Raw genomic sequence first — 27,260 nt, 5'->3', positions numbered from 1 at the left:
GCATTGAGTGGCCATCGCCTTAATCCACTCACTGCCCTCTGGCTTAGCCCTGCCCTGCCCAGCTGTGTGCTGAGCAGCTGCCACTTCCCAGGGCTGCAATGGGCAGAAGCCGCTCTGCTACAGAGATAATGGCATTAAAGTAGGGCAGGCAGGGTGTAAATATTTAAATATCTGCACTTAAGGAAAAGAAAAAAAAAATAGAAAGGGAAATGCCCTGCGTGCTGCACGCTGGGGGTTCCCCGCACGCCGCAGCTGCCCCCATACATGCACCCAGCCCCTCTGCTTGATGGCCCTTTGGCGCTTTGTGCCTGGATTACTGCGTGCCTATCGGCCTAATCAGCCCAAGAACATATGTCTGCCAAAGGACCTCTGGCAGATTGCAGCATGCAGTGCTCTGCAGCTACAGGGAGCACCCTGCCAGTGCTTCCGACCCACAAACCGATTGCCCGTGGAGCTTGGGGTGCATGCACACCAGCCCCAGGGGCTGCAAGCAAGGGGTGCTGCAAAGGGCAGGAGCTGCAGAGGGTGGATTGGGCTGGGGCAGCAGCACACGAGCTGTGCTTCGGGCTCAGGCTTTTTGCAAACCCAGCAAGGAGAAAAGGATGGAGAAATCTTGCCCGCCTCCTCCAGGGGCTGCAATGCTCTCCTCATTATTCCTTGCCAATGGCTCTTACTCGACACTCCATGTTCTTATGTCTAATTAACACACGCAACTGTGATTTATCAGTCAGGGAAGGGGGAGGCACACGTGTGCCCACTTGCAGCGCACAGGAGCCGCCAGCTGTGCCAGGATCTGTGTGGAACCCCACCACCCTGGGTCGCACCACACCTCCTTGGCTGCCATCCCATCATCAGGGACAAAGGGGTTGGCGCAGCGCCACTCACTGTCCTCCTTGGTCTGGATGTAGAGCACGCTGCTGCGGACGCCATCACCAGCCTGTGTGTAGGCCAGCACCTGCACGCTGTAGTTGGTGAACTTCTCCATGCCCCGCAGCTCCACTCTCTCCCGCGTGGTTGTGATGTTCTGCATCTCACCCCACTCTGTAGGGACACGGCCATCAGCTCCGTGCTGCCCCCCACGTATGCTCCACGTCCTGGGCATCGGCACCCACCTCCGTCCATGTAGAGGGACCAGAAGATGACCCGGTAGCCCTTGAGCACACCGTTGAGGGTACTGCGCGGGGGCTCCGACCAGGAGATGACGGCCACGTCCGACGTGATGGAGATGGCCCGCACGTTCTCCGGGGGCTGGCTGGGCACTGGGAGGGCACAGATGGGGATGGTGAACCTACTGTTCACAGATGCATCCCACGGGCTCCGTGTTGGATCTCCCCACCGCCCTCTCTCTCCCCTCCCCAAACCCGGTGCCACGATCCTCCTCCTCTCCTCACCCCAGGGTTGCCAGGATGCCGCACTTCCCAGCAAGGGGCGAGCCGGCTGGATGCGAGGTAATTGCATCCAATTGCCCCATAAGAGGTAACTCTAATTTTTATGAGCATTTAAATGATGATACATCACGGTAACGACCCTCTTTGAAAATGATTATTGTTTCGTATTACTTAGGTGTAAAAATATAAGCACCATGTAATTAGGGACCGCGTATAATAAACTAATACAGATAGTCCGTTTGAACAAAATGAAGGTAATATAATTATGGAAAAGACACTATTGCTAAAACAGGGGCCCTTGAATACCCCAGGAGGAGTGCTAATGTAGCCAGGAAATGATCACGGTTTGACAGGCTAACGAGAGCCTTAATTAAGTATGAAAAACTGCTGCGCGAACGCACTGCAAAACTTTTTCTGCTCATTTCTGGAATGGCAGAGGCTCTCTGGATGGGTGCCGTAGCACCGCCATCCCTCCATCCTTACCATCCTCCAGCGTGGTGGCATTGATCTCGCTGGAGGACGGCCCCGTCCCCGCGCGGTTGAAGGCCTGCACCACCACCCCGTACTGCGCAAACTTCTTCAGGTTGTCCAGCGTGTAGACCTCGCTGTCGCCCGTGGCCTTCATCTCCACGATGCTGTACTGCCCGTTGCTGCCCGGGCTGTTCTCGCGGTAGCCGATCTGGTATCCACGGATCACCCCGTTCTGCAGCTCCTTCTTTGGGGCCTGAAGCAATGGGGACACAAAGGGGAGCGGCGTCACGGAGCTGACAGCCCCGCAGCCTTTAAATCAATCTGAGCAGCGTTTCTCTGAAGCATTAAGAAATCGATAGGGTTGATTGTGAATTTATGTTACACAGCCGGCGCGATCCATCTCGCTGCAACACCCTCCGAACAAACGGAGTTATCCTCCAAGTCAACCTTATCATTCATTAATCCGCTTTCCAGGAGGGGGAAGGGAGTTGGGGGGAGACGCTGAAACCCTACATTTATCGACTTCCCCTTCATTCTGAAGTCCTAATTTTATAATCAATTCTTTTTCTCATTCGACCTCCTGAAAAATAAATCTGATTCTGAACTCGATTGATCTGCGCTTGAGCAGCTGGCAGCCAGACGTCTCAGTTTTCCCATGTTTATCCTCGCTTTCCCCGTGGCCCCCCATGGATATCCTATGAGATAATGAGCTCGTTACCAAACGTGATTAACACGTGATGTGGCTGAGCTGCGTGCCCGGCCCCTGGGTTTTGTGACATCTCAGGAGCTGTTCTCTGAGCTGCGAGGGGAAATGTGGGTCCCAGAGTCCCACCAGTGGGGGTGGCCAAGGAGAGCCCACCGCCCCGGCCCCACGCACCTTCCAGGTGACCTGGATGCTCTGCGATGTCATCGGCTGCAAGGTGACATCCATCGGAGGCCCGTCAGGAGCTGTGGGAGGGAAGAATTACGCATTATCACAAAAAGTCCCATCCGAGAGGGCTCTGCTCACATGCGCCGCCACAGCACAGAGCAGAACCTGCTTCCTCCGTGCTGATGGTGAGCTCCTTGCTGGGCTCGCTGCGCCCGATCTTGTTGAAGGAGTACATGCGGATGCTGTACACGGAAGCAGGGTGCAGGTCCACGATATTCGCCTGGTTGATGGTCGGGGAGATGTTTCGTGTTGACTGCTTGAAGTCCCAGGAATCTGGAAAAGGAGGCGAAGGGCAGTCAGCACCCACACCCTGTGCCAGCGTGCGGTCCCCAGATCTCTCTGCCACACTGTGTCCCCCCGCCTTGCTGTTGTGCTGCTCTCAGCTTGGCTTTCTGCAAATATTGCCTCTTTAAATATTCCCTTTCAAATGCTCCCACAGAACATAAATTAACATATTTCATTAATGCTGCTCTCTCCTTTCTTCATCAAAGCAGCCGGGATGCAGAATATTCCCTGCACGGAGGCAGCAGGGCCAGCTCCCCACCTGCCCCACAGCACAGCCAAGCCCACAGCACGGGCTGTGGAGGTCTGGGGGGCACAGGGGAGCAATCAGCTCCTACCAGACTTGTTCTTGTACTCGATGTCGAAGCCGGTGATGATGCTGTTCCCATCAAAGCGCTGCGTCCAGCGCAGGTTCATGCTGCGGGCTTTCACCTCGCGGATCTCCAGTTCTGGGGGGTCAGGTGGCTCTGGGGGGATGGGGGTGGTTAGGAGCGTGGGGTGACAGGCGGAGCAGTGGGACCTTGAGGTGAGGCTCTGCTTGCTCCCGTGCCCAAGGTCATGGTGCTGTGAGCTCAATACCTTGCACGGTGAGCTGGATCAGGCCCCTGTCTTCGCCGTACGAATTGATGGCATGGCAGGAGAAGAAGACTGAATCCCCACGATCAGCCGGTTTCAGCTGTGGGTATTTTGGGGACAGAAAAGCAGCCCCTTCAGATTTAGGCACCCCAAGAACCAAACTTCCTACAGCCTGCAAACACAGCCTTGCCCCCAGGCCCCATCCCCATCTATTGCCTGATCTGGAGGGTTGGAACTGGATGATCCTTGAGGTCCCCTTCAACCCAACCAACCCGTGATTCCATGACCGCCTGCTCAGACGTGCATGGAGATTTCACGCTTTGAGGCATCCCTGGTGCTGCAACGCACCTTTCGAACAAGGGCCCATTGAACAGCAAAGCAAAATTTGGTGCAGGGACAACCCAACTCATCGGGTTTCCCTTGTGGGGCCACCCCAGCAGTGGTCGTTTGGCAGCTCTTTCAAAGCTGCTGAGTGCAGCAGTTGCACATTCACGGCAGCAGCACAAAATGGCCCATGCTGGTGGAGCATGCCCAGGCATCCTTGGACCCAGGGACTTCCAGGCCCCTGCCCTCACCTTGAGGGTGGAGATGACCTCGTCGCCGTTGTCCTTGGTGGCGATGGCGTAGCGCATGTTGCGGTCGGGGTCGATGACAGTGTCTCCCTTCTCCCAGCGGATGATGATGGGCCGCTCGCCGCGCGCCGTGCAGTTCAGCTCCTTGCTCTGCCCCTTGATGGCGATGGTGGTGTTGGGGTGCGAGGTGATCATGGCGGGGACTGCGGGAGGGAGCACGGCTCAGCCACCTGCCGGGCACCCCCTGCAGCCAGTGGGGCGGCGCTGGGTGCTGAGCCCACCGAGAGGACACGCAGCCCTGAGCGGAAGCGTTTCGCTGCATTATACGGCTCAGGATCATAAAATAATGAAGCAGATAAATTTTATAATGCATAGCATTACACCGGGGTAGACAATAAAACGTGAAAGACAAATAACCAAGCGCACGCTATAATGAAGAGAAAGCCTCCAGTCGGAGACGTGCGAGTATGAATTATTGACTAAGGTTTTACACTCCCGAGGATGAGAGGAAGAATGTTTTCCATCACAGATTTGCATAATTCACTCGTATAAACCTGGGCAGAATATAGAGCGTGATTCCACAGCAGCAAGGCAGCAGCCTTTGCATTGCAGATGCTGGAGAGACTTTTTTTTTTTCCTTTCCTTTTTTTCTCATATTCATCCAAACATGCAAAGGAGGGGAGGGGACACCTACTGCCCTGGTGTAGCACTCAGTGCGGTGGCACTGTGGAGTGTCATTGCAAATGGCACTACGGGGTGGTACTGTAGAACGGTGGGTGGCACTGTAGAATGGCACTGTGGTGTGGCATTCTGGGGTGGCACTGCAGTGTGGCATTGCAGGTGGCATTGTGGGGTGGAATTGTGGTGTGGCATTGCAGTATGGCATCGCAGTGTGGTATTGCAGGGTAGCATTGCAGGGTGGCACCGCAGGGTGGCATTGCAGGTGGCATTGCAGGGTGGCATTGCAGGGTGGCATTGCGGGTGGCATTGCAGGGTGGCATTGCAGGGTGGCATTGCAGGTGGCATTGCAGGTGGCATTGCAGGGTGGTATTGCGGGGTAGCATTGCAGGGTGGCATTGCAGGGTGGCATTGCAGGGTGGCATTGCAGGTGGCATTGAAGGGTGGCATTGAAGGTTGCATTGGGTGATGGCACTGCAGGGTGTCATCACTGCATGGCCCCACAGTTGGTGCTGGGAGGTGACACTGCAGGGTGGCACTGTGGGGTGGCACTGCAGGCATCATCACTGTGTGACACTGCAGGAGGCACTGCAGGGTGGCATTGAGGGGTGGCACTGCAGGGTGGCATTGCAGGAGGCATTGCCCAGCACTGCCTGCTGTTGGGAGCACTTGGCGTTGGGTGGCAGAGCTGGGATGGATGCTGGCAGCACAAAGGGCACCTCGTGTCCCCTGCAGCACCAAGGCTGGGGGCAGGGGCGGCCTGGGTAAGCCGAAAAAAATGTAATGCATAAACAAACAGCGCTGCTGAGTCCCGCAGTAATATATGATAATGACAATCCGCAAAGGCAACACACACTGTTATAATGGGACACAAGAGGCTCTAATGAGCTACGACTTCTCGGCTTTCTGTGGCAATGTAATTCAATTAGCAGCTAAGGAAACCTCTCCTCCAGAGCTGCCGCTTGCGGGGTGCAGCCTGTGCCCACGTGGCTGGGATGAGGCATGGCCTGGGTTGGGGTCACCTCCTCTGCATGATGACTCCTCGAGAGCCCATGGGAACTCTGCCTGCAGCAGCTCCAGGATGGTACATCACTACAAGCTGATGCAGGGCAGGGAAAAGCCCGACCCATTGGGGTGCATGGGGAGCATGAGGGCAGGGAGTCTTCAGCCAGAGCATGGCCCTGAGGCTCAGAGGGCTGCAGAGGAGCCAGCCCCTTCCCTGCACGCAGTGGCCCCGGGAGAGGAGCTCTGTTTCAGGCTCTGCTTTGCTGAAATGCACTTATTGATGTTTGATTAAAAGCAGCTCCTTGGATGTAAACATATCAACTTCTCTCAATTGCTGGGGTCCCAGGAGAGTGGCACGTAGCCCAGAGCGGAGGAAAGCAGCAAAACAAACCAAAAGAAAACCCCGACCAGCCATGCAGGCAGTATGGGCAGGGCTGGGAGGCACGCTGTGCCACCATTGCACACCAGCCTGGTGATGCCCACGGTGACCAAGGGACGGAGGATGCACGTGGCCAGAACTCCTGCAGCCGTCAGCAGCCTTCTGCACAGGGCAGGCTCCTGCACGCCAGAGCTCCTGTTAACACGGCTCCGACAAGAGCCACGTCCCGTTTGCTGGGCAGAGATAAGGCTGTCCACAAAGGGAGCTGTCAGTGCCCCACGTGCCATCCCCAGCCACGCTGGGACAGGGGCAGCTGCACAGCTCAGCAGTGACAACTGAATGAGAACGGTGACAGCGGTGAAAAGGGCTGCGCCCGCCTTCCTCTCCCCCCTCTTTCTTGTTTAGAGCCAGCTCTGTGATGTTAATTTGATTGCACCCGTTTCAGCTTCCTTTCTACACTGATTAGCTGAGTTCCACCTGAAGCATGAGATTAATTCAAATTGCATGGAAGCAATCAGTGATGCTCCTGCAGGACGACACCGAACCTCCCAGCACCTCTGGTCCTGCCCAGTGCCCAGTGAGCCCCAACCACCAGCACTGCCCTGGGGGACTTGGACAGGCCTCATGCTCTGCTCTGGAGCACAGGACAGCGTGCAGGCAGGTGCTAAATGCCATTTAGCACGCACTTCAGAGCCCTTCACCTGCACCTGTGCCAGCCCCGGGCGCACGCTCGCAGCCTCCAGCAGCCCACACCTCTCGCTCTGCAGCGCGCTGGACCTGATGCTAACAAGTTGCTTTGGAAAGCATGGATGAACGCCCTCAGCCCTGCACAGCAGCGGGATGCTGCTGTGTTCAGACAGGTGCTGTGCTCAGGGCTGAGCAGAGCGATGTGGCAGTGAGGTCCCAGGGCCAGCACACGCCCTGGGCACTGTGCTCCCTGCGGTGCCCCAGCTGGGAACAGCACCATCGAAATTGCATTTGCACGCAGGTTTGCCACCACCTGACAAAGCAGCAGCTAACTCCTCCTGGCATCAGTGGGGCCGCTCCTGCTGCTCTGATTTATTGCCTCGGTCAGCGAGGGATGGGGCTGCACTTCCCATCCCGTGGTTTGGGTTCTGCTCAACTCCCACTCAACTCCATCCGCAGTGGCCTGGCCTGAAGCACAAGCCTGCACTGATCTGGCTTTAATTGGCCTGACATTTCACTAAACAAACAAAAATCAAAAAATGAAACAAAACAAAGAGCCCCATATAATGCTTAATTGGCTGCGGTGCTTCGTCTACCTATTCATTCGAACCTTTTCAAAGGCTGCTGAGGTCTCTGGGAAATGTAAAAGCACATGCATAATAAGGTTATGTGCTATTCAAGTCAGCAAGCAACCTGTCCTGGGATGCAATTATACCAGATAGCAGGGACACGGCAGCAGTTCAGGCTCCAAGACTTCGGCACACTCACTCGGGATTAATCGCCTTGACTTTGTACCTGCACCTCATTGAAGTGGGTTGTTTGAAGTCGCTCATTTCAGTTCATCAATCAGCAGGATAAATTAAACAGCTGACAGGGAGGGGAAAGGCTGCCCTCAGCCCTCCCCACGAGGAGCTGGCTGGGGATGGGGGGAAGCTGGGAAGGCAGCAATAAGACAAGCAAGGGGTGCTGGGGGCCAGCAGGAGCCAAACCAGGGCGCAGGGCAGGTGGGGAGCACAGCATGCTGCATGCCAGCCCCACTGCCATGAGAGAGTTCTCCCTCCTGCACCTCTTCTGAGGGTTTGAACTCTTAAGGCAGCCACAATCGAAATAAATAGAGAGGCGCTGGAGATTATGTATTCTGCTGATAGCAACGGGAGAGGAATCCAATAATAAGCGCAGTTCAAACACGGTGTCTAACAACACTTCCCGGCCCAGCCCTGTCAAATTAGCAGAGCTATTTCCTTTCCTGCCGTATGATGTAGATTGATCGCCGGGTTTTATTAAGGACTAAGTGTTTTTAATAGCATAAGGGAAGTCTCCCCTGTAGGAGGGGAATCAATGCCCTCCATGCCCGCAATGATCTGGGGCTGCGTGATGCTGGGGCTGCGCTGGGCTGCTCTCTGCACGCAGCAGGCTGTGATTCCCCATCCACCCATCTGTCCATCTGCTTTTTATCTGTCTGTCCATCTCAGCCCACCCCCAGCTCCATCCCAGCCGTGACCTGGCTACTTACTCTTCACGGTGAGGAACATGGACTTGCTGATGTCTGTGCCCACCCCGTTGCTGGCCTGGCAGAGGTAGTAGCCAATGTCCTCCTCCAGCACGTGGCGGATCAGCAGCGAGCTGTTGGGGAGGATCTGGATGCGGCCCGTCAGCGGGATGGGGTGGTACTGCTGGGGGTTCCCACTGCCTGGAGGGGGAAGCAGAGATGCATCACTGAATGCATAGCTGAGGCAGGGGGTGCTTGTGGGGCTCAGTGGTGGGGTGACCCAGCAAGAAGGGTACTCGCCCCACTTGCACAGAGGTCCCCACACGCTGCTGTGTCCTCTCCCACGTACCTTTGGCATGTTTCCACATCACTTTGGGAGGAGGGTACCCATCAACGGAGCAATTCAGCACCCCGGCTTTACCATAAATGCCATCTTGGTTGTTGGGTTGAACCACAAATCGAGGAGGCACTGCATAACAGGAAGGAATCACAGAATCACAGAATGGTTGAGGTTGGAGATGACCTCTAAAATCATCTAGTCCAACCATCCACCTACCGTCAATCCCACTAACCACATCCCTCAGTACTACACCTACACGTTTCCTGAGCACCTCCAGGGATGGTGACTCCCCCACCTCCCTGGGCAGCCTGTGCCAGCGCATCACCACTCTCCTAGTGAAGATTTTCCTAATATCCAACCTGAACCTCCCCTGATGCAACTCCAGGCCATCAGCTCTCATCCTATTGCTGTTTTCTGACCCCCACCTTGCTACAATTTCCCTCCAGGGAACTGGAGACAGCAGTGAGGTCCACCTGAGCCTCCTCTTCTTGAAAATTATCTCTGCCTGTTGTTCCCCAGCCTGATTCCATCTGCTCCCATCCATCCCTCCCACCTTCCCACCCAATGGGGGGACCCCAAAGCTCTCACCCCTCACGATGAGCTGCCGCTCGCGGCTGACTGTGGCGGCGGCGTTGCTGGCGATGCACGTGTAGTTGCCGTTGTGCTTGAGGGAGACACTGGAGATCTGCAGGGAACTCATGAACTCCTTGCTCTCAATGGTGACGCCTGAGCCAGAGAGGATGACGTGCCCGTCCTTGCGCCATGTGATGTGGATAGGCATGTCCCCGGAGGAGACCACGCAGGGGATGTAGAGGAGCTGCCCGATGGAGGCTGGTGGGAACTCGAATGGCTGGATCAGAGGAGGGACTGTGGAGGGGAGAGGCAGAGCATGCTGTACAGCCCAGCTGGGGGAAGCCCTCACCTGTAGGGTTCAGGCCAGCAGAGGGGTGAGGGGAATGAGGAAAAGCAGTGTGTCTCCGGCTCCTGGCACTTGTCACAGGCTCGTGCATACCACTGAATCATTAAGGATGGTGAAGACCTCTAACATTAAGTCCAATTCCACCCCACCCCCACCATGCCCATAAACTGGGTCTCTCAGTGCCACACCTCCACGTTTCCTGAGCACCTCCAGGGGTGGTGACCCCACCACCTCCCTGGGCAGACTGTGCCAGCACCTGATTGCTCTTTTGGAGAAGAAATTTCTCCTAATGTCCAAACTGAACCTCCCCTGTCGCAGCGTGAGGCCATCACCTCTCATCTTAGCCCCAGCACCATCCCACAGCAGGACATGGCTTTGCAGAAGAGCAAGCCTGCTTGGGACCAGCACAGCAGTTCAAATCCCATTGGCCCATCACCCGAAGCATGTGCTGACCAGAAACAGGCAGGCTTTTGTCCACCCATAGCACTTCCAGGAGGGGTGGAAGATGCTACTGAGCAGGTGACAGTATGACGTGACCATACGCAGGGCAGCACAGGGAGCTGCCAGCCCCAGCCCCTCTGTGTGCATCAGCTGAAATTCCACCTCAGCATTTATCTGCTCAGAGAAAAGCAGTTATTAGATGGATGCTTTTCTTGAAGGCTATGGATTCAGAACCAGCCATTATCTTCCTGATAACTTAATTAGGCAACCGCAGCATCTCTGGCAATGTGGGAGGGGGAAGAAAGCAGAGAGAGGGAGACAATTAGCTTAACAAGGCTCAGCACCTGGTAGACGAGATCCTCTTTCCGCAGCCTCCATAATTAAATTAGCAGGCTGCCAATTGTCCCCTCGGCAGAAATAAGATGCCCTCTCATACAGACGTGGAGCCCCGGCAGGCAGGGCTCACCGTGCCACTGTGCACAGCCCCATCCCCACCCCACCCCTCACCCAGCCTGCTGCAAGGCTCTCAGTGCTCCAGCAGCACTGCTCAGGGCTCCAGGGACCATCCAGAACCAGGCTGGCCTCTTTTGGGTGTCCCAGAGCCCAAAGTCCATCCAAGCAGCCGCGAAGGGCAGCAATACGGGTCGGTCGTCATCCCCAAGCCAGGCTGCAGCGACGTGGCTTCAGCTGCTGAAGCCATGGAGCCAGCAGCGCCCGCTTTCCATAATTAATGAATAATTAATTGGGAATGCACTGCAGTCTATTGCAGAGGGCTGGGCTTGTGCGTCTCCAAACACACCCCACAGGCCACTTGTGAGCACACAGCCTCTCGACAGAAGAGCTCTCCCTGTTCCATCTCCCCTTACCTGTAGCCCAAACCTCATCCTTCCTCCCCAAATGATCTTGTGCTGCATGCTCTGTCTGCAGCACTTCCCAGGTTCTCCCACACATGGCACAGCCCTGGCACCACACAGAGCCCCCGCATCACCCAGCACCGTGCTCCCACCGCTTCCTTTGGGCACAGCCAGGCAGCAGGGCCCCAAGTGATTAATTAAAACGTTCCAAGATGTCTGCTGCTATATAACGAGCTGCAGGGCACCTCGACAATACAGAGAGCAGAGGATGCAGGAGGCTCCCAGTTGGGACATATGGCTGGGAGCCATGGGAGCAAGCAAGGGCTTGCAAATGGGTGGCGGATAGAGGATGGAGGTGCTGGCAGGAGGGGCCCATAAAGATTTTACTGCCATTGCTTGGGAAGCCTGCGTAATTCACTGGTGGCACTTAGTGTGGCCGCCAGGCACTTGTGGCAATAAAAGCTTTACGGTGCTCCGTGCCATCCTGCACTCAACACGGTCATATTTATTTACTCTGCTGCTCGGAGTGAACTCCAAAGGTAGCAGAGGGCAGGGCAGCTCAATTCCCCTCTGCCCTCTGTCCAATGGGCAGCACGAGCAGCCAGACTGGGCTGGGTGTAACTCCGTGGAACGAAGGTGGATGGATGGCACTGCGTGGCAGCTCTCAGCCAAGGCAGTAAATCTGGGCTCATAGAGGTTTGCACGGCATTCACTTTCCAGGATATATGGATGAACTTCTGCGTCCACCTCCCAGCAATGGGCACAGAGCGAAGTGTGTGACTCAGCATCCCTCTCTGTGAGGATTTTGGTACAAGGGGAGGAACACAAAGGCTGGCTGTGGCCTGCAACGAGGGTGCAAGGGAGATCCATCCCCTTGGCTCTGCCCAGAGGTTATCTGCAGCCCACACTTCCGCTAGCAAAGCCTTGGAGAAGAGCATTAGCTAATCAAGTAGTAGCATCTATAATCAGCTTGATGCACTCTCTTGCTAACCTGATTCGTAATAAGAAAATGGTGGATGGGAGGGGAGGGAAGGAGGGGGATCAGCATAAGATCCGGTCCATAAATACCCTGCTCAGTGAGACAGAGGGAAAGACAATTGGCCAGCTCTGTCCCAGCGTGGCTGTGTTTGTCTGAATGATTTACTGCAAACACTGCACTGGCGACGGGCAGAGCCGACCCGACAACTCTGAGGACGGGAGATACGATAGCACTGTGCTCATAACACAATCTCAGCAAGTCACTGGGAGGGAATGCATCCGATTCAATTCATTAGGACTGATAGCTCCCTCAATGGGGCTGAATAATTGATGGCCTGTAGAAGCTTTTAAGATGTTCTGTGCGCTCGGAAGACCGAGAGTATTATTTTTTTAAAAGCTAACACACAGAGAAAAACATCAGTGAAGGTGATCCGAGCAAAGGTTAGATGTTTTAATACACTGTGTTTACACCATAAATCCTTGCTCCGCTGCGTGTAGCAAGAAATGGAGCTGGTGCAGCAGCAAGCACACAGGTGGGTGAGAGGTGCGATGCAAGCACAGCGTTTGGGCTGCAGGGCATCCCCTGCAATGCCTCTCTGCCTTCGCCCTTCGCAGAGATGGTCCCAGCACCACCTGAATGTTTGACCCAGGCCACCTGTGCAGCTCCTCACCTTTCACCGTGACGTGGACGCTCTGGCTGATGGAGAGCTGGGGCTGGATCAGCACGCTGCACAGGTACTCCCCTTCGTCCATGCCTTTCTGGACGTCCATCAGCTTCAGGGTCCCGTTCTCAAAGACCACTTGGCGGTGGTTATCGGGCAGCAGCAAAGAGTCCTTGTACCACTTGATGGAGTAATACGGGTACCCGATCACCCTGCAGTTGATGAAAGTGTCCCTACCCGCGACCGCCGTTATGTTCTTCATCGCCCGGATGCTCGGGGGACCTACATAGTGGGGAGGAAGGAAGAGGCAGGCTAGGTTAATTCCGAAGGGCGGTTTGTTTGCACACAGATCCGCTGCAAATGCTGCTGCTGCCCCTCAGAGGGACACCAGAGGCTGCTGAGAGACACCTGGGGAGTGCTCCCAACCGCCCCAGCTGCTCTGCCAAATGGCCTTGGTGCAGAACTGCACGCAGGGGCCTCCCTTCCATTTGTACATTTATTTATTTTCAACTGAAACAGCCCATTCCGTGCCTCTCACTGGTTGCCTGAGCCCAAAGCCAGCTCGCCCCCTGTTCCCAGCTGCTCTCACGCTGGCTGGAGGACTGGAGGCATGCTGCAGGTGAGTATTATAACAAGAGGTTTCATGCTTCAGTAATTATATTGTTCTTGTGGCTGTCGTGTAAAATAGCAAACCCATCTGCAGATTAACTCCATCTTGGCTCCTCACCCTAAGTGGTGAGGATGACAGCTTAGCAGACACTCCAGATAAGCCAAGGTTGCCCTTCGTGTGTTTCCTTACATTAAGTCCCACTGCCCCCAGATGGGGGGCACCCATCAGCTGTTGGTAAGGTTTGGGTGGGAGATGCTCTGTCCCCATGGAGCAGGGAGGTGTCTGAGGGCACAGCAGCACGGATTCCCCCCCCCCGATGCACCATAAGAAGGAGCAGGGAGAGATAAATTAGCATCTGTAACTGTCTCCTGGGCCTGTTGGAGGGACTTGCTCAATTCCAAGGCAAAAAAAAAAAAAAAAAAAGCCTGAATCTTATCTAGTGACAGGCAGTCAGGGACCAAAAGAGGGAGAGAAAAAAAAAGAAGACAATGAAACATCCTCATTCAAAACGCTGCAATTGCTTCTCGTGGCTGGGACATGAACTCGCTCCAAATTTAGCAGCAAATGGCAGCAAAATCCAGACTCTCCCGGGATCCCAGCCAAAAAGCCACTAGATCCATTTCAAACCTGAGACACAGACAAACACAGCTCTTCAAGCCTCTTTCTCAGTAGATAAATTAATGTTACCTTGACTCTGCTCTCACCTACGAGCCTAGAACCTTTAACTGGTGATTACGAATGGGCAGGGGCTTACAGCACACCCCGTGCCCTGCAGAACGCCCTACGACACACAGAACAACGCGCTCCAGTGTGACAACGCAGTGATTCACACAGCTGTGGCTTTAGCAGACAAAGAAAACACAGACACAACACATCCAAGCTCATTTTCCATCATTCCCCGTGCTGCCTCATCATCACTTGTAACGGGATCGGGGCTGGATGGGGTGAGCTGGGGTCCTGGGTTGGTTTGGGGACACATCACTGGTGATTGCAGAGGAATGGACAGCACAGGTCACTTCCGAGCAACCAGAAGGTCCTTCATGGAGGCGCTTGCTGCACAGACCCAACGCTGGGAAGGGTGAAAGCAGAGCCCAGCAGGGAGGTGCCGCCCCTCTGGGAAGTGTTGCTCTGGATGCGCACTCAGTTCAGTGCCCCGCTCTGCGCCACGAGGAAGATCCATCCCATGGCTTTGGGGGCCAGCAGGGCTGCAGGGGGGTCAGGCATGGAGCATCTGCACAGCTGGGAAAGGGCAGGGGCGAGGAGGAACAGAACACAACCAAAAGCCCAGTAAAAGCCCTATTCTGATATTTAAAAGTAGACAGGCACCTCTTACGTTTATTCGCGCTTGGTATTCGGCGCTGCCCACCGAGTTCCGCGCGGTGCACCGGTACACGCCGCCGTCCTTGATCTGCGGGCTGGTGACGTTCATGTGGCTCACCGTGGTGCCGTCCGACATGGTGTACTGGTTGGTGCGGTGCCCGTTGTCCCGCGGGATGGGCTCGTCGTCCAGGGCCCAGGTCACGGTCGGGGGCGGCGCGCCCTTGGCGGCACACATCAGGGAGAACTGCTCCCCGGGGTTCACCACCTTCTCGCTGAAGGAGGAGACGATGCGGGGGGTCCCATCTGGGGGCACCCAGCGGGAGCGGGGTTAGGGCACGGCTGCAGTCACCCGCACGGATGCGCCCGTGCCCCTGCGCCCTGTGCGCCCTCGGCTCAAAGGGTGCCCATCCCAGCTCCAACACCCAAGGATCGCCAGCCCGTTGTCACAGAAAAGGCGAGAAGATGCCTTGTGGAAGGCGGAGCGCCCACCCTGCTGGCACTCGCTTCCCTCTCTCCTTGCATAAAGCATCCAGGGATGAGGCAGCTCGGAAAGGGGCAGAGAAAAAGCCACCACCAACCCCCGCCCCGAGGAAGCCAGCTCACCCTCCAGCATGATGATGGAGAAGTCCTGTGCTGTCTGGGACTTGCGGGTGGCAAAGCACTGGTAGGCTCCAGAGTGGCTCTTTTGTGCTGCTGTGATGAGGAGGGTTTCATTGCTGATGCCCCGGATGGAGATGAAGTCATCCACCACCACCAGGTCTGTGTTGCGGTACCAGCGGATGACGTACTCAGGGGACCCACTGAGGGCACAAGAGAGGATGACGGTGCTGCCGATGCCCGTCTTGAGCTTCTTTGGTGTGAGGGTCACACGCAGAGGGTCTGTGCGAGAGAGCAGGTGACACGTTGGAGATGCTGAGCAGCGGGTGCCTCCTTTGCCTTTCCGTCTCTGGAATCACCAGCCTACATGCACAATGTCACCACGCAGCTAGGGGTGGCAACCCTGTCCTCCCTCATGCTGCTTAACGGGTGTTAATGTTGGGGTGGCAGCAGGGATGTGGCTCTGTGATGGGACAGAGCCGAGTGGAGATGTGCCAGGGCAGCCCGGGCGCTGCTGGTGGCTGCAGGAACCCCCAGGAGTGGAATGGGCAGTAAATATTTGGCCTGCCCAGATGGTATTTACTGTTTGGCTGGAGCTTATTTTATGTAAATCAGCAAAACAAAGCACAGAGGCACCTCGCAGAACATTGCAATCCAGCAATTTACACCCTGTGGTATTGCACTGCTTTTTCCAGAGGTCCCGATTAAAGCGGTAAATCAGGGGATGGCTGCAGATCTGCTGCAGCAGCATTACAGACTCCCCCCGAACGCCCCGAGCACCACATCGAACACGCTGCGTAGCGAGGCACGCACGCAAAATACAAAGCTTTACGGTTTCCCAGAGATGGGCAGGAGGCAGCTCTCCCCTCCAGCACTCACCGATGACCGTGAGGGTCCCCGTGACCTCTGCAGACCCGAAGGTGTTGGTCACCTCACAGATGTAGGTCCCGCTGTCCTCCACGCGCAGGTCGGCGATGCTCAGCCCCGTGATGCGTTTGGCCCAGCGGCCGTCAGCAGGCAGCGGGCGCCCGTCCTTGAGCCAGCGGATGGCAGGGTTGGGGTATCCCGAAGCGATGCAGGGCAGCTCCACCAGCCGGCCTGCGCGCACCTCCCGTGACTGGAAGCTGTCTAGCATGGTGGGGATGGACTCAGCTGGGTCTGCGTTCGGAGAGGAAATCAACTCACCCAGAGAAAAGAGGGGAGATGCGCTCCTGCTCCCGGCCAGTGTGGAGAGCTGGGCTCTGAGCTGATGGGGACGCAGGGAGCAGTGGGGCAATGCTGTGTCACCCGGTGGAACCTCCCCAGGGAGCCTCACCCGAGCGGCTGCGGGATGGATAAACTCAGCACTGGAGGAATTACTCAAGGTGACACCTAATTGGTGCAAAATACACAAATTCTGTGGCACATTTCAAAATTTACAAGCAAAAGGGGCCCATCAGGCGGCTGGGAAAGGAGAAAATTAATCACCAAGTCTCAGGCGTGAAATTAAATTCCAGAGGAAAGAAACCTCTTTCATTACTCCCAAGCAGAAGTAAAACGCTGTGACGTGTAAATAATGACAGCGACCAGGAGGGGACAGAGGCACATCGAATGCAAAGGGAGAGGGAGCCGGCTGCCCTGTGGCTGCCCACGCTTCTCTCTGGGATCCAACAGGGCCGGGTCGAGGAATCTCAGCCATTCCCAACCCCATCCCAAACCCTCTGCAGGGGGTAATTCAAGGAGTTAGCGCGGGAACCGTGCACACGAGGCCAGAAAAACCATATGGCAGAGCGCGGGCGAGCTGCAGCTGACGAACGGGAGAGACGATGCAGCTCCCGAGCAGAGTAATTTGGGCAGTGAGCGGAGCCGGGAGCGCCCGGAGCCAGCCGGCACTACGGACTGCGCCGCTCGGCCGCAGTATCGCTTGCTTCTTCGTCACATCGCGTCAGGCTGCTCACATCGCCGGCTGTCACATCGCATCGCCGCGCGCCCCGTCGCCTCCTGCTCAGGGTGCTGCATGGCACGGCTGCCCACCGCCGGGCACTGGGGCACGGCATGGACCCCCCGTGCTCCTTGCACGCCCCCTGGGATATGGGGCAGGGGTGCACCCAGAGTGGGGCCCGCAGGCTGGGTGCTGTCCCCAGGGCTGGATGGGACTGGGCACACGGCTGGCACACCTCGGGAGCCTCGCGCTCACCTGACACCGAGAGCCTGGCCCCGTTGCTCTGCCGCGTCTCCCCGCTGTACTTGTGCTTGGTGATACACCTGTAGGTGGACAAGGCATCTTCCTTCTGCACGTCCGATATGTACAAACCTCCATAAGAAGTAATAAAAAACCTATTTTCTGGAGACACAAAGAGGAAAGGGAGGAAAAGGGTGAGTGTGTCCTCGCACCACGTGCTCTTCTCCTGTACACAACCCCTGCTCGCGGGGTCGGCATCACCATGGCTGCAGTTTGGGTAGGTTGGCAAAGATGAGTGCTGCACATGGGTGTGCAACAGCAGCCCACATGTCCCTGGGCACTGCACTCCCCCGGAGCATCGCTCATGCTGTGGCACACATCCTGCCCACGCACTGAGGTATGTGGGCTGTCCTTGCAGCCTGCCTGCAGCCCGTGGTCCCAATGCCAGTGCCCAGCTGCACAGTGCTGGCTGTGCAGGATGCTGCGGGGCACAGCCATGGGCTCGCAGTGATTCCGTGGCTGCAGTTGAAGAAGGGAGCACAGGCGACGAAGCCCATCTTGGTGTGCTGCATAGCAACGCTGCAATTAAAAGTGAATCTGTCCTGCTGAGTTAATAATTAGCTTAACTTACTTAGAAGCATGTGAAAACAAATAAGGGCTTGAGTTGATAGTGGAGCACCGGGGGAAGATTGCCGAGGCCACCGGGTGGCACAGCACAGCCCTGTGGCACTGCCTGGCTGCCTTTAGGTAAGCCCAGGCACGTGGGAAAGGCACGAAAAGCAAACCACCAGAACAGCCTCTGGAGAGGATGGCAGAACTTCTCCCTACCCCCAGAAGCAGCGCTGGAGGCTGCAGATTGACACAAAGCAGTTCTGCACCCAGGAACTGGAGTGCATGCATCACAAAAGCCAGGTGGAGGGCAGCCCTGACCCTGCTGGCACTGCCTCAAATCCCACTGTAGCTCAGCTGGACAGGTGAGTTTGACTCTAATTGAGAGTATTTGGGACTACAGACAGAGGAAATAGAAGCCTCACTAAGATGCAAGTCGAACTGTGGTTTAATGGAAGGCACAGGCAGGAGAAACTTGAGCATCCCAAGAGCCCAGGACAGGACTGGAGGGGTTGGTGCCCCACACCATCAGTTGTGGCACTAAGAGCTTCATGCAAACCTCTGTAAAAGGGAAGGGGGAGCAGTCCTGCAAACGCAGCTGAAATAACATGCAAATCAAGCATTAATTTTTCATCTCCCATCAAACCAGTAAGCAGAGAGCTTTGGCTGCACTGGAATTTGAGAAGGGGGGAGTCGGTTTCTATGGTAACAGCTGCTGCATTTTGCAAAGTGCTCCGCAGCCCCAGCTGGCCTCCCCCACAGCGCGCACTTCTGTGCATGCCTAACTGCAGCCCTGCTGCCAGGCGCGCTCACAAGTGCTCTGGAAACAAAGACTTGGAGAGCAGCAGCAATGTGCAGGGACCCAGGAGCAGCAGCAGCACCACAGGGACCTCGTGCCACCTTGGACACTTGGCTCCTGGAGCTCGCCAGCATGCACAGATCTAGATGAAGCTCGTGAGTTGGGTAAGAGCCAGACAGAAGTGCGGCTTTAAAGATGCCATGGCATTAAATGTAAGGTCTACACAACCTGACAGCACAGCCTCCATTCTTTTTTTTTTGTTTTTTTTTCTTCACAACGAGGGACAAATAACTTGGTTGAGGAGCACTGCATTGGTTCAAGGGAAAGATGCAGGGCAATAATTGATGTAAGCAGGTCTGACGGAGACCTCACCGGAGTGACTTATGGCTCAGTTAGCCAGCGAGATTAACGTCGAAGGTCGCCGAGCAAAATCAGATCTTTCTGCCTGCCAGGAGGTGGAAAAGCTTTACAGGATGCAGAGGATTAAGTACATCCACAGCCAGGCTGGAGCTGTGTGCCTCTAATAACTCTTTCAGCCAGATTTCAGCTGCTTCTGTGGCAAAGGCTTTGCAATACCCTTCTCCCCTCTCCCTGTTGTGGGGTGCCCATCAAGAGAGCTCATCAGCAGGTGAGGTACCCATCGCCAAGGCACCCATCACCAAGGTATCCATCACTAAGGTACCCATCATTGAGGAATCATCACCAGAGTACCCGTCACCAAGGAACCCATCACCAAAGCACACATCACGGAGGCACCCGTCACTGAGGCACCCATCGCCAGGAAAAAGTGGTGCTCTCCTGCGTGCAGAACATTAGGAGGATCTCCCCCTGTACACACACACATCCCTGTGCATTCTGTTACTGAAATCCCATCCCCATCCAGCAGCCTGCAGTGACCATGAAGCTCGAACATCAGTCCCAAGGGCCTTCCAATTCCAAGAGAAAAATTACAGTCGATACAGGTTACCAGTTACCACTCCATCCAATATAGATTTATAAAAACAATGGGGTCAGGGCTTCAGGAGAGAGCACATTTTATAGTTCATGAGACTAATGAGATAACTTTCCCTTGGTACTCTGGGGCCAATATTTCCTTACGCAGTCTATTTTAAATGCTGGAGAATCAATAGGTGCCAGCATTTATGAATTAGCCATACTTGGAGCATATGCAACCCAAGGCATCCCGGACAAATTCAATAAATGTTTGGTGCTATTTGTGGCCACGTTTAAAGTGACAAATGCCTCCCTTGGGTGAAAGGCATGGAGAGGGAAGCCCCAAAGTACACAGCCCGTGGTTTCTCTGCGTGGGAATAAGAAGCCTCCCAAACATCATTCACCAAAGGGAGCCAGGAGGGACTCCTGGTCCACTCCATGTTCCCCAGACCAGAGCTGGTGCCACGGCACCACTCGTCCCTTTATCCCAATGCCTGACCTCGGGGTCGCTGCTTAGCAAATACCCAAAGCGGAGGGCGCCAGGATTAGGCGCGAAGATTAAAGATCCATCCATCCATCCCAGAGATGGTAAATAGGAGCCGCGACTCGAGCCCAATGCAAATTTAATAAGAGCTGCACGATATCTGACAGATTTATTTACATGTTTCCCTGCACACAGGATCCCAGGGGACGTGTAAGGCAGTCGCAGGCTCCCCAGCCCTTTCAAAGGAAACACATTTCTCCTACGTAGCCAATGCAAAGCTGAGCAGCCCAGCACCCAGCACAGCGCTTCCACCTTGAAGTTCCGTGGGCATCTGTAAAATCACCGACTCCAGCTGAGTAAGTGGGTCACGCTTTGCACCAAAGGGCTCCCTGCCTTCTTTCTCCTCCTCCTCAATCCGGGAGGAACGGGGCTTTGCTGGAACGAGAATACCGTGTCCTAGAAATGTCGCTTTGGGGAGGCTGAGGCACTGCACCCCAGCTTTGCTGCATCCCAGGCACTGCGGTGGGGTGGCGGCAGCTTCCAGAACGGTTCCCCCGAGAGGAAGATGGAGGGGATACTGGCACGAGGGAGCAGCCCTGCAGCCAGCTCTATGTGTGCTCACCAGTGCCCAGTGCGGTGCCAGCTGCCAGCCGGTGCACAAGAGCCGGAGCGCACGGTGAGCTTTGTGCAAAAGCCCTAAAAACCCCTCCCAGACAGCTGCGGAGCATCACCAGGACCTCCCCTTGCAGACCTAAATTTAATCCCTCCCCACGCTCATTCCTGGCCAGAGCACCACAGAAGCACTGAATCACAGCAGCATGCAAGGCCACCCCAAAATCTACGCTCCCCCGCCAGGCTGAGACCCACACAGCAGAGATGGAAGAAGTCGGGGAGTCACGGCAAGCTGCCCACCTCCCCCTCCCCTTAATCTCCTTTATAAGCATGGCTCTATCTCCTCCTGTTACAGGATTAACACCCATCTCTCATTCTCCTCTTGCAACAAGATTTTATTTCTAATTACGCTGTAATAAAACTGGGCGCGCTCCCAGGGTTGCTTCCAAATGACTTGTAGACACTCGGCGAGATTGGATCCTACTCGGGCCCATTGTCAGCGCGCCTGCCTGACATTCATTAGACATGCATGAGGGAGATGTTTTAAGAATGGAATTGCATTTAAATGGGCTTTCTGAGAAGGAGAGATGAAACAAAAAAAGCGAGGCAGAGGGAGAAAAAGAAGCTGGAGCGGCTGAGGAGCGGATGTAATTGTCAGCAGGCTGTCACACAGCTGCCCTGCTCCCGGTGGCACAGGAGGGGCCGAGGGGCCAAAGGGCCAAGGGGCCAGGGTCTGGCACTAATCCCCCAATAAACCCCATCCCGTGCCCTCCAGAGCTGCAGTACAACAGCAGATAATTTTCTGCTGAATTACCTCTTAATGCGGTACAGAATTACCTGCAGGACGGCGGGTTGCAGGGGACAAGTGAATAAACACCAAAGGAAACGTCCTGGTTTTCCCCAGCCTTGTGTTTGGTTCTGACCACCGGATTTACGGCCGGGGGGCGGCGGTGTGGGAACAGCCCCTGCAAACAGCTGCACGACAGAGCTGGGCTCTGCATGACAGGGCTGTGCACTGCATGATGGAGCAAAGCACTGTGCAACAGAGCTGTGCACTGCGTGCTGGAGCTGTGCATGGTACGATGGAGCTGTGCACTGTATGATGGAACTACGCCCTATATGATAGAGCTCTGCACTGTACAACAGAGCTGCGCACTGTACGTTGGAGCTGTGCACTGTGTGATGCAACTGTGCACTGTGTAACTGAGCTGCACGCTGTACAATAGAGCTGTGCACTGTATGATGGAGCACCGCACTGCATACCGGAGCTGCTCACTGTGTGGTGGAGCCGTACCATGGAGCTGCGCACAAGGGAGATAAACTGCTTGCAGACACCCAAATTCAAGGGATCAAAAGTTGAAGAATGAATGACTCAGCTCACAGGGAAGCTGATGGGTGAGAGCCACTGTGCTGAAGCTCCCACATGCCATAACCCAGCTCTCCCTGCCCCACATTTCCTCCTCTTTCCTGGAATCTTACAGGCCAGGTAACAGCATCTACATCATTCTACTACTGGTGCCATAGGCTTGCCTTCTGTGTTTCTTTCTCTTCGGGCAACGGAGGCACAAGGAGAAGTTTGGGTTTTGTGCACAGGAAGCTTTTTAACAAAAGAGCAAAAGGCTGCAGTTTGTAGCTGCAACCACAGTCCCAGTAGGAGCTTAAGGAAATCATCACAGAAATGCTAATTTCATTTAACACCAGAAAATGAAAAATGCTGCTGTCACTTTAATACGCTGTGCATATCTTATTTCCAGTGCACCGTTGCTTCAGACATTTTCCTTCCCCAGTTTGCTTGCTTGCAGCGTGCACCAAAACCTGGGTGCCACCCCCCAGCCTTACAGTCAGCAAACCTGGGGAAGCAGATGCTAAGAAAGATCTCTTTCTATTAACTCCCTGGGAAGCAGCACGTCCTGCAGGGCTGCGAGGAGTTATTAAATCAAGAGTAATTATTTACCAAAGGGCCACTCTCAGAACTCACTTCCACAGGAGTAAATGCGGAATTGTGCCGCCGACAAACGGGGCTCACGCGGAGCAGAATGGCCCTCGCTGGGTTTCAGACACTGCTGAGCTTTTTTGGCCCGACCCCCCCAGCACCGCAGAGGACTGAGGAGGAATCCATCTCCCAAGGTGGTCCAGAGACGCCTGATTCCAGCAGAAAATTACAGAACAGGATGAAGAGCATTACAAAATGAAGAGGAGGGGACTCGAGATTTCCATGGCTAATCCTGTTAACGAGACAATTTCTTATCAAACTCATTATGTGGCACAGAGCGGATGGGAGGGACGGGCTGGCAGTGGGGCTGGGGGGGCTGAGGGCAGCCCCGTCCCCACAGCACATTGCTTCAGCACAAACTGTATTTTCATTTCTGAAGACAGCTAAATATTACCGGAGTGACATTTAGTGCAACACAGTGCCGTCTGCTTCAGCTCCTCTCCTCTCCTCTCCTCTCCTCTCCTCTCCTCTCCTCTCCTCTCCTCTCCTCTCCTCTCCTCTCCTCAGCAGAGAGGATGGCAGGCATTAGAAAAAAAAAGGAAAATAATCCACTCGTGGCAAAGAAACAAATGATACTTTTTAGGATTTTTTTTTTAACTTCCTGTTCTGATGAGCGCCGTTCAATGGGAAGAGGTGAACCAAACGCTTCAGCCCCCAGGCTTGGCACCGCCATGGAGCTGACCAGATGCCCGCTCCCAACCAACCCCTCTGATTTTGACCCCCTCCCCCCCAACAATTGTGGGTGTTTTTAGTGCAACTCCGTGACGGCGCTGTCATTTTCTAATTATTTTTTTTTTTTAATTTCTTTTCCGTTTGCTATTTCAAAAAATCGCGGACCTCGTCAGATTTCATGCTAATGAGAAGGGAATCTGGATCGGGAACTGTGCAGAAAATTTGCATCTCAAAGAGGAAAACAGGAAGTCACTAAGAAAGGAAAATCCACCGCCGAGGTGTCGTTCATGGCCATAATTAGGCTAATGCTGCTCCATTCTGTCAACTCATTCTCATCAGCCTCGGGGTGACTGATGGGGGACAACGGGCTCCTTCCCAACGTGACCCCAATAAGGACTGAGGGTTTCTGGAGCCTTCTGAACCAACAGTGCCAAAGGGACCCCCCAGCTGCACCATGGCGCTGCTTCCCTCTCGTGCACTAAAGCTCTTCACTTAAAGAAAGGGTGACAATATGGCAACAGCCTGATGTCAGCACCGACCTCCTCAATACGTTGGCCATGGGATGCCCTGGAGCTGCCCCGTGCCCCCTCTGGCCCATTTGGTACAGACCCAAATGGTGCAGTTTTCCCATCAATTTCCCTCTGATTTCCTTAATTGGGTTTTGCTGCTGTTGCAGACATTCCTGTGCAAACAATGTGGAATAGCTTTAACCAAGCTGTTTGCTCATAAAGAGCCGTCGTGAGCACGGAGGGTGACAGAAATGGGAAAGGTTTGATGAAAACACTGGGGAAAACAACGGGTTCCTCGGCCCGTTCCAATCCATCAGCAATTCGGGTTATTAAAAATACAGGAGGAAACAAATCCTAACGTTTGCAATCAAACCTGGAGAAACCTTGAAAGGACAAATACCTGCATAGGAGGAAATGTGTCCCCCCACTGAAGCCTGCAGGAGTTGTGTTGCAATTATGACAGGAGCGAGGCTGCTGGATAACGTGAGAGTTATTTTCCCCACTTACGTTGTCAAATGATCATTTCGCCCTGCAGTGAAATCTCAATAATTATAACGCCGAACCACGAAAGAACAAAGAAATAAAAAAGCAGCGAGGGTTTTTCTGCGTGTGTGTGGTTTTTTTTTCTGAAGGATCAGGTTGGGGAGAGCTGCAATCAGAGGGCTGAGAGTGCAATTTTTCCCTAATTATCTCCTTTAGGGCCGTGCATCAGCAGCGAGATCCCCATCGGCTGCAGGGAGCACTGTGCACCAATGGGGCTTTGCATGGGCTCCGGTGGGATGTCCTGCAGTTTGGCTGCACCCCTTTGCACAACAGTCACTCTTGCAAGGGGAAAAGCAACGGGAAATAAAAGAGAATGGGAACAGAGAAGGGGAAGTGGGGCGAGGCGGGGGGATAAAGAAGGGGAGGAAGAAAAACAAGACGACAGAACGCTTGCTCCACAGCCCTCGGCTAAATTACAAACCGGTTTACTGAGGTGGAAAGCTGCAGTGAGCTGAGGAGGAATATGTGGAAACCATCTGCAGATTTAAAAATAATCTATTTTACGATCACCCTCGAACATATTCTTTTGCGGAAACCAAATAGGATTTGTTGTTGTTGTTTTGTATAAACTGTTAGGGGAAAATTACTAGAAACATGCAGGGGGTTTTGCCTTCTTGAGTACTGAGAGTCTAAATATGCCCTTCCTTATGTTTAGAATAGTAACAGTCATCTTAAAATTAACTTGGTCTGCATCAGAGCCTCCAACAGTAGCAATTCTGAGCCTGCAGAAAGCAGGACAGACCTGCGCTGGGTATCTCCGCTTCGTGCTGACAGATGTCTTCCTACATACAGTAAATATAGGTCGTCTTTTCCTACCCGGAGAACTGTGTATCTTAATTAACCGGGCCACTAGCAGCATATGTAATGATTTTTTTTGCAGCTTGCTCAGTAAACCTTGCCTTACTGAGACGCAGAAGCACGAAACGTGCGTGCAAGCCACCCTCTGCCCTCATCCCCAGCCATGCACACACTGCAGTGTGGCTTCAGCTTTTGTTTTTTGCTAGGAAATCTGCCACCAACACAGAGCAGGTGCCCCGGTGCTCAGCTTTACCCCGAGAGCCGCATGTCCCACGGGATGAGCAGTGCCACCGCTTTGCCGTCATGCCAGGAGCAGGGGGGCCTACAGTATCCGTACCAGAAGGAGAGGGATGCGGGATGCAGCGAGATGGGGGGACATGGAATCAGAAAGCCCCACGCTTGGGGTGCTCTGGCTGCATGCAAAGCAGAACAAGAAGTTCCCTGGGACTTGCATAGGGAAGCACAGAGGCCAGGAGGCTCCTGCTGCAAAATGGAACAGCACAGGAGTGCTGCACACTGTGCCAGGCTGCGCCGATTCCTGCTGATCCAAGAGCACGCTTTGATTTGATGAGGAAAACCAGCAGCCCTGCACACGGAGCTCCCACTGCCAAAATGCAGGATTGGAGCAGGGCGGTCCCATGCTGCCCTGAGCTGCTGCTGTCCCGCATCGGGCACATGCACAGCCCCTCCACCCCTCCCTGCTGCTTACCAGGGGAAAAGCCAAGTGAAGTCAGCCGAACAAAGGGCAGAACTTCTTCCCCGCTCATTAGCACTGGAAAAGCGGCAGCAAAAAAAAAATCCCCAGGACATAACCTTCTCTTTGACTGTGAAGTCTGAATGGCTCAGAGTGAGCGGTTACATTTATTCTTTGCATTTCCCCTTGCACAAAGAGCTGGAGTGCGTGTTTTTCAGCAAGAAAAAGGAGGTGCCCCAAAGCTGGGAGCATCGCTTTCCCATGCGGGGACCCAGCAATGGCAGCAGGAGGAGAGGAGCTGCTACGCCATCAGCTGCGTCTTATCAATAATTATCAAGACAAGGCGGATGTATGTCGACCTACTTAGAGGTCTGTGAGAGATAACGGCGACGGAGCCCTGCTAAATCCTTGCAGTTTGTCCACCCAACAAACAGCGCCGGGATGCACCCTGCAGAACAGATGCATGGCTTTGGTCCCTGGGCCACCGATTGCCACAACACCAAGTACACCCCAGCATCCCCCCGGTGTCAGGGACATGAGCAGGACATCCCTCTTCTGTCCTTTTTGTAGCTGCCTACGGACCTGGAAGCCAAAGTTAGGCAAATCCAACCATGAAACGATTTGCAATTTCCTAGCAACGAGCAGTGAAAACGGTGGGGCAGCTCAGCAGCAGGGCAGGGGGGCTGCACATGGAGTCTTTAAATGAGGTGAGTGTGCCATGCACTGTGCTGGCACTATGGCTGCTAAGGGCAGGAGTCCACTCACATTTCATCTATAAAAACACTGCTGCGTTCACATGCACCCACTAATTACTCAACCTGCTCCTCTATCAGGGGAATCATGAGGGGAAAAATAATCAGAAATTTGGTCAAAACCCACCAATGCACTCCTGCAGCATTCCAGCATATCTGCTTGCTGCAGGTTTGGGGCACGGCTGCTCAGCTCTGGACACAGCACAGAGGTGTGGGCAGCACTTCCAGAACCATAGAATCATTAAGGATGGAAAAGATCTCCAGGATCATCTAGTCCAGCTGTTCACCTACCAGCAATGCTGCCCACTAACCATATCCCTAAGTACCACACCTACACATTTATTGAGCACCTGCAGGGATGGTAACCCCACCACCTCTCTGGGCAGTCTGTGCCAATTCCCAACCACTCTTTTGGAGTTTTTCCTGATATCCAACTTGAACCTCCCCAGAAAGCAAGCACAACTGAAGCACCCACCCAAACGGATGCACCAGGAGGAAGGGGATCCGGGAAGGCCATCTTCC

The 27,260-nt window shown here is 54.6% G+C and overlaps 1 protein-coding gene across 2 annotated transcripts in view; it reads right to left on the bottom strand.

Moving 5' to 3' along the window:
- The window catches only part of DSCAML1 (DS cell adhesion molecule like 1), a 79,354-nt gene that overhangs the window by 9,122 nt on the left and 42,972 nt on the right, over positions 1–27,260 (bottom strand). The window contains exons 4-19 of one of the 2 annotated variants that reach the window (XM_052697472.1): positions 17,356–17,502; positions 16,059–16,337; positions 15,186–15,461; positions 14,589–14,885; positions 12,662–12,934; positions 9,387–9,665; positions 8,808–8,927; positions 8,483–8,659; positions 4,224–4,423; positions 3,652–3,748; positions 3,411–3,539; positions 2,896–3,063; positions 2,737–2,807; positions 1,872–2,112; positions 1,113–1,259; positions 886–1,041 (exon numbers count right to left, since the gene is read on the bottom strand). In XM_052697472.1, coding sequence (XP_052553432.1) covers positions 886–1,041; positions 1,113–1,259; positions 1,872–2,112; positions 2,737–2,807; positions 2,896–3,063; positions 3,411–3,539; positions 3,652–3,748; positions 4,224–4,423; positions 8,483–8,659; positions 8,808–8,927; positions 9,387–9,665; positions 12,662–12,934; positions 14,589–14,885; positions 15,186–15,461; positions 16,059–16,337; positions 17,356–17,502 — 3,057 coding nt within the window. Of the gene's footprint in view, positions 1–885; positions 1,042–1,112; positions 1,260–1,871; positions 2,113–2,736; positions 2,808–2,895; positions 3,064–3,410; positions 3,540–3,651; positions 3,749–4,223; positions 4,424–8,482; positions 8,660–8,807; positions 8,928–9,386; positions 9,666–12,661; positions 12,935–14,588; positions 14,886–15,185; positions 15,462–16,058; positions 16,338–17,355; positions 17,503–27,260 lie in introns of those variants that run through there. The other variant, XM_052697473.1, reaches the window with a different exon arrangement.

The sequence above is a fragment of the Tympanuchus pallidicinctus genome, unplaced genomic scaffold (genome assembly GCF_026119805.1).
Source record: "Tympanuchus pallidicinctus isolate F22 unplaced genomic scaffold, pur_lepc_1.0 scaffold30, whole genome shotgun sequence".
NCBI classification, from domain to species: Eukaryota; Metazoa; Chordata; class Aves; order Galliformes; family Phasianidae; genus Tympanuchus; species Tympanuchus pallidicinctus.
This window is presented reverse-complemented; position numbering and strand designations above follow the sequence as displayed.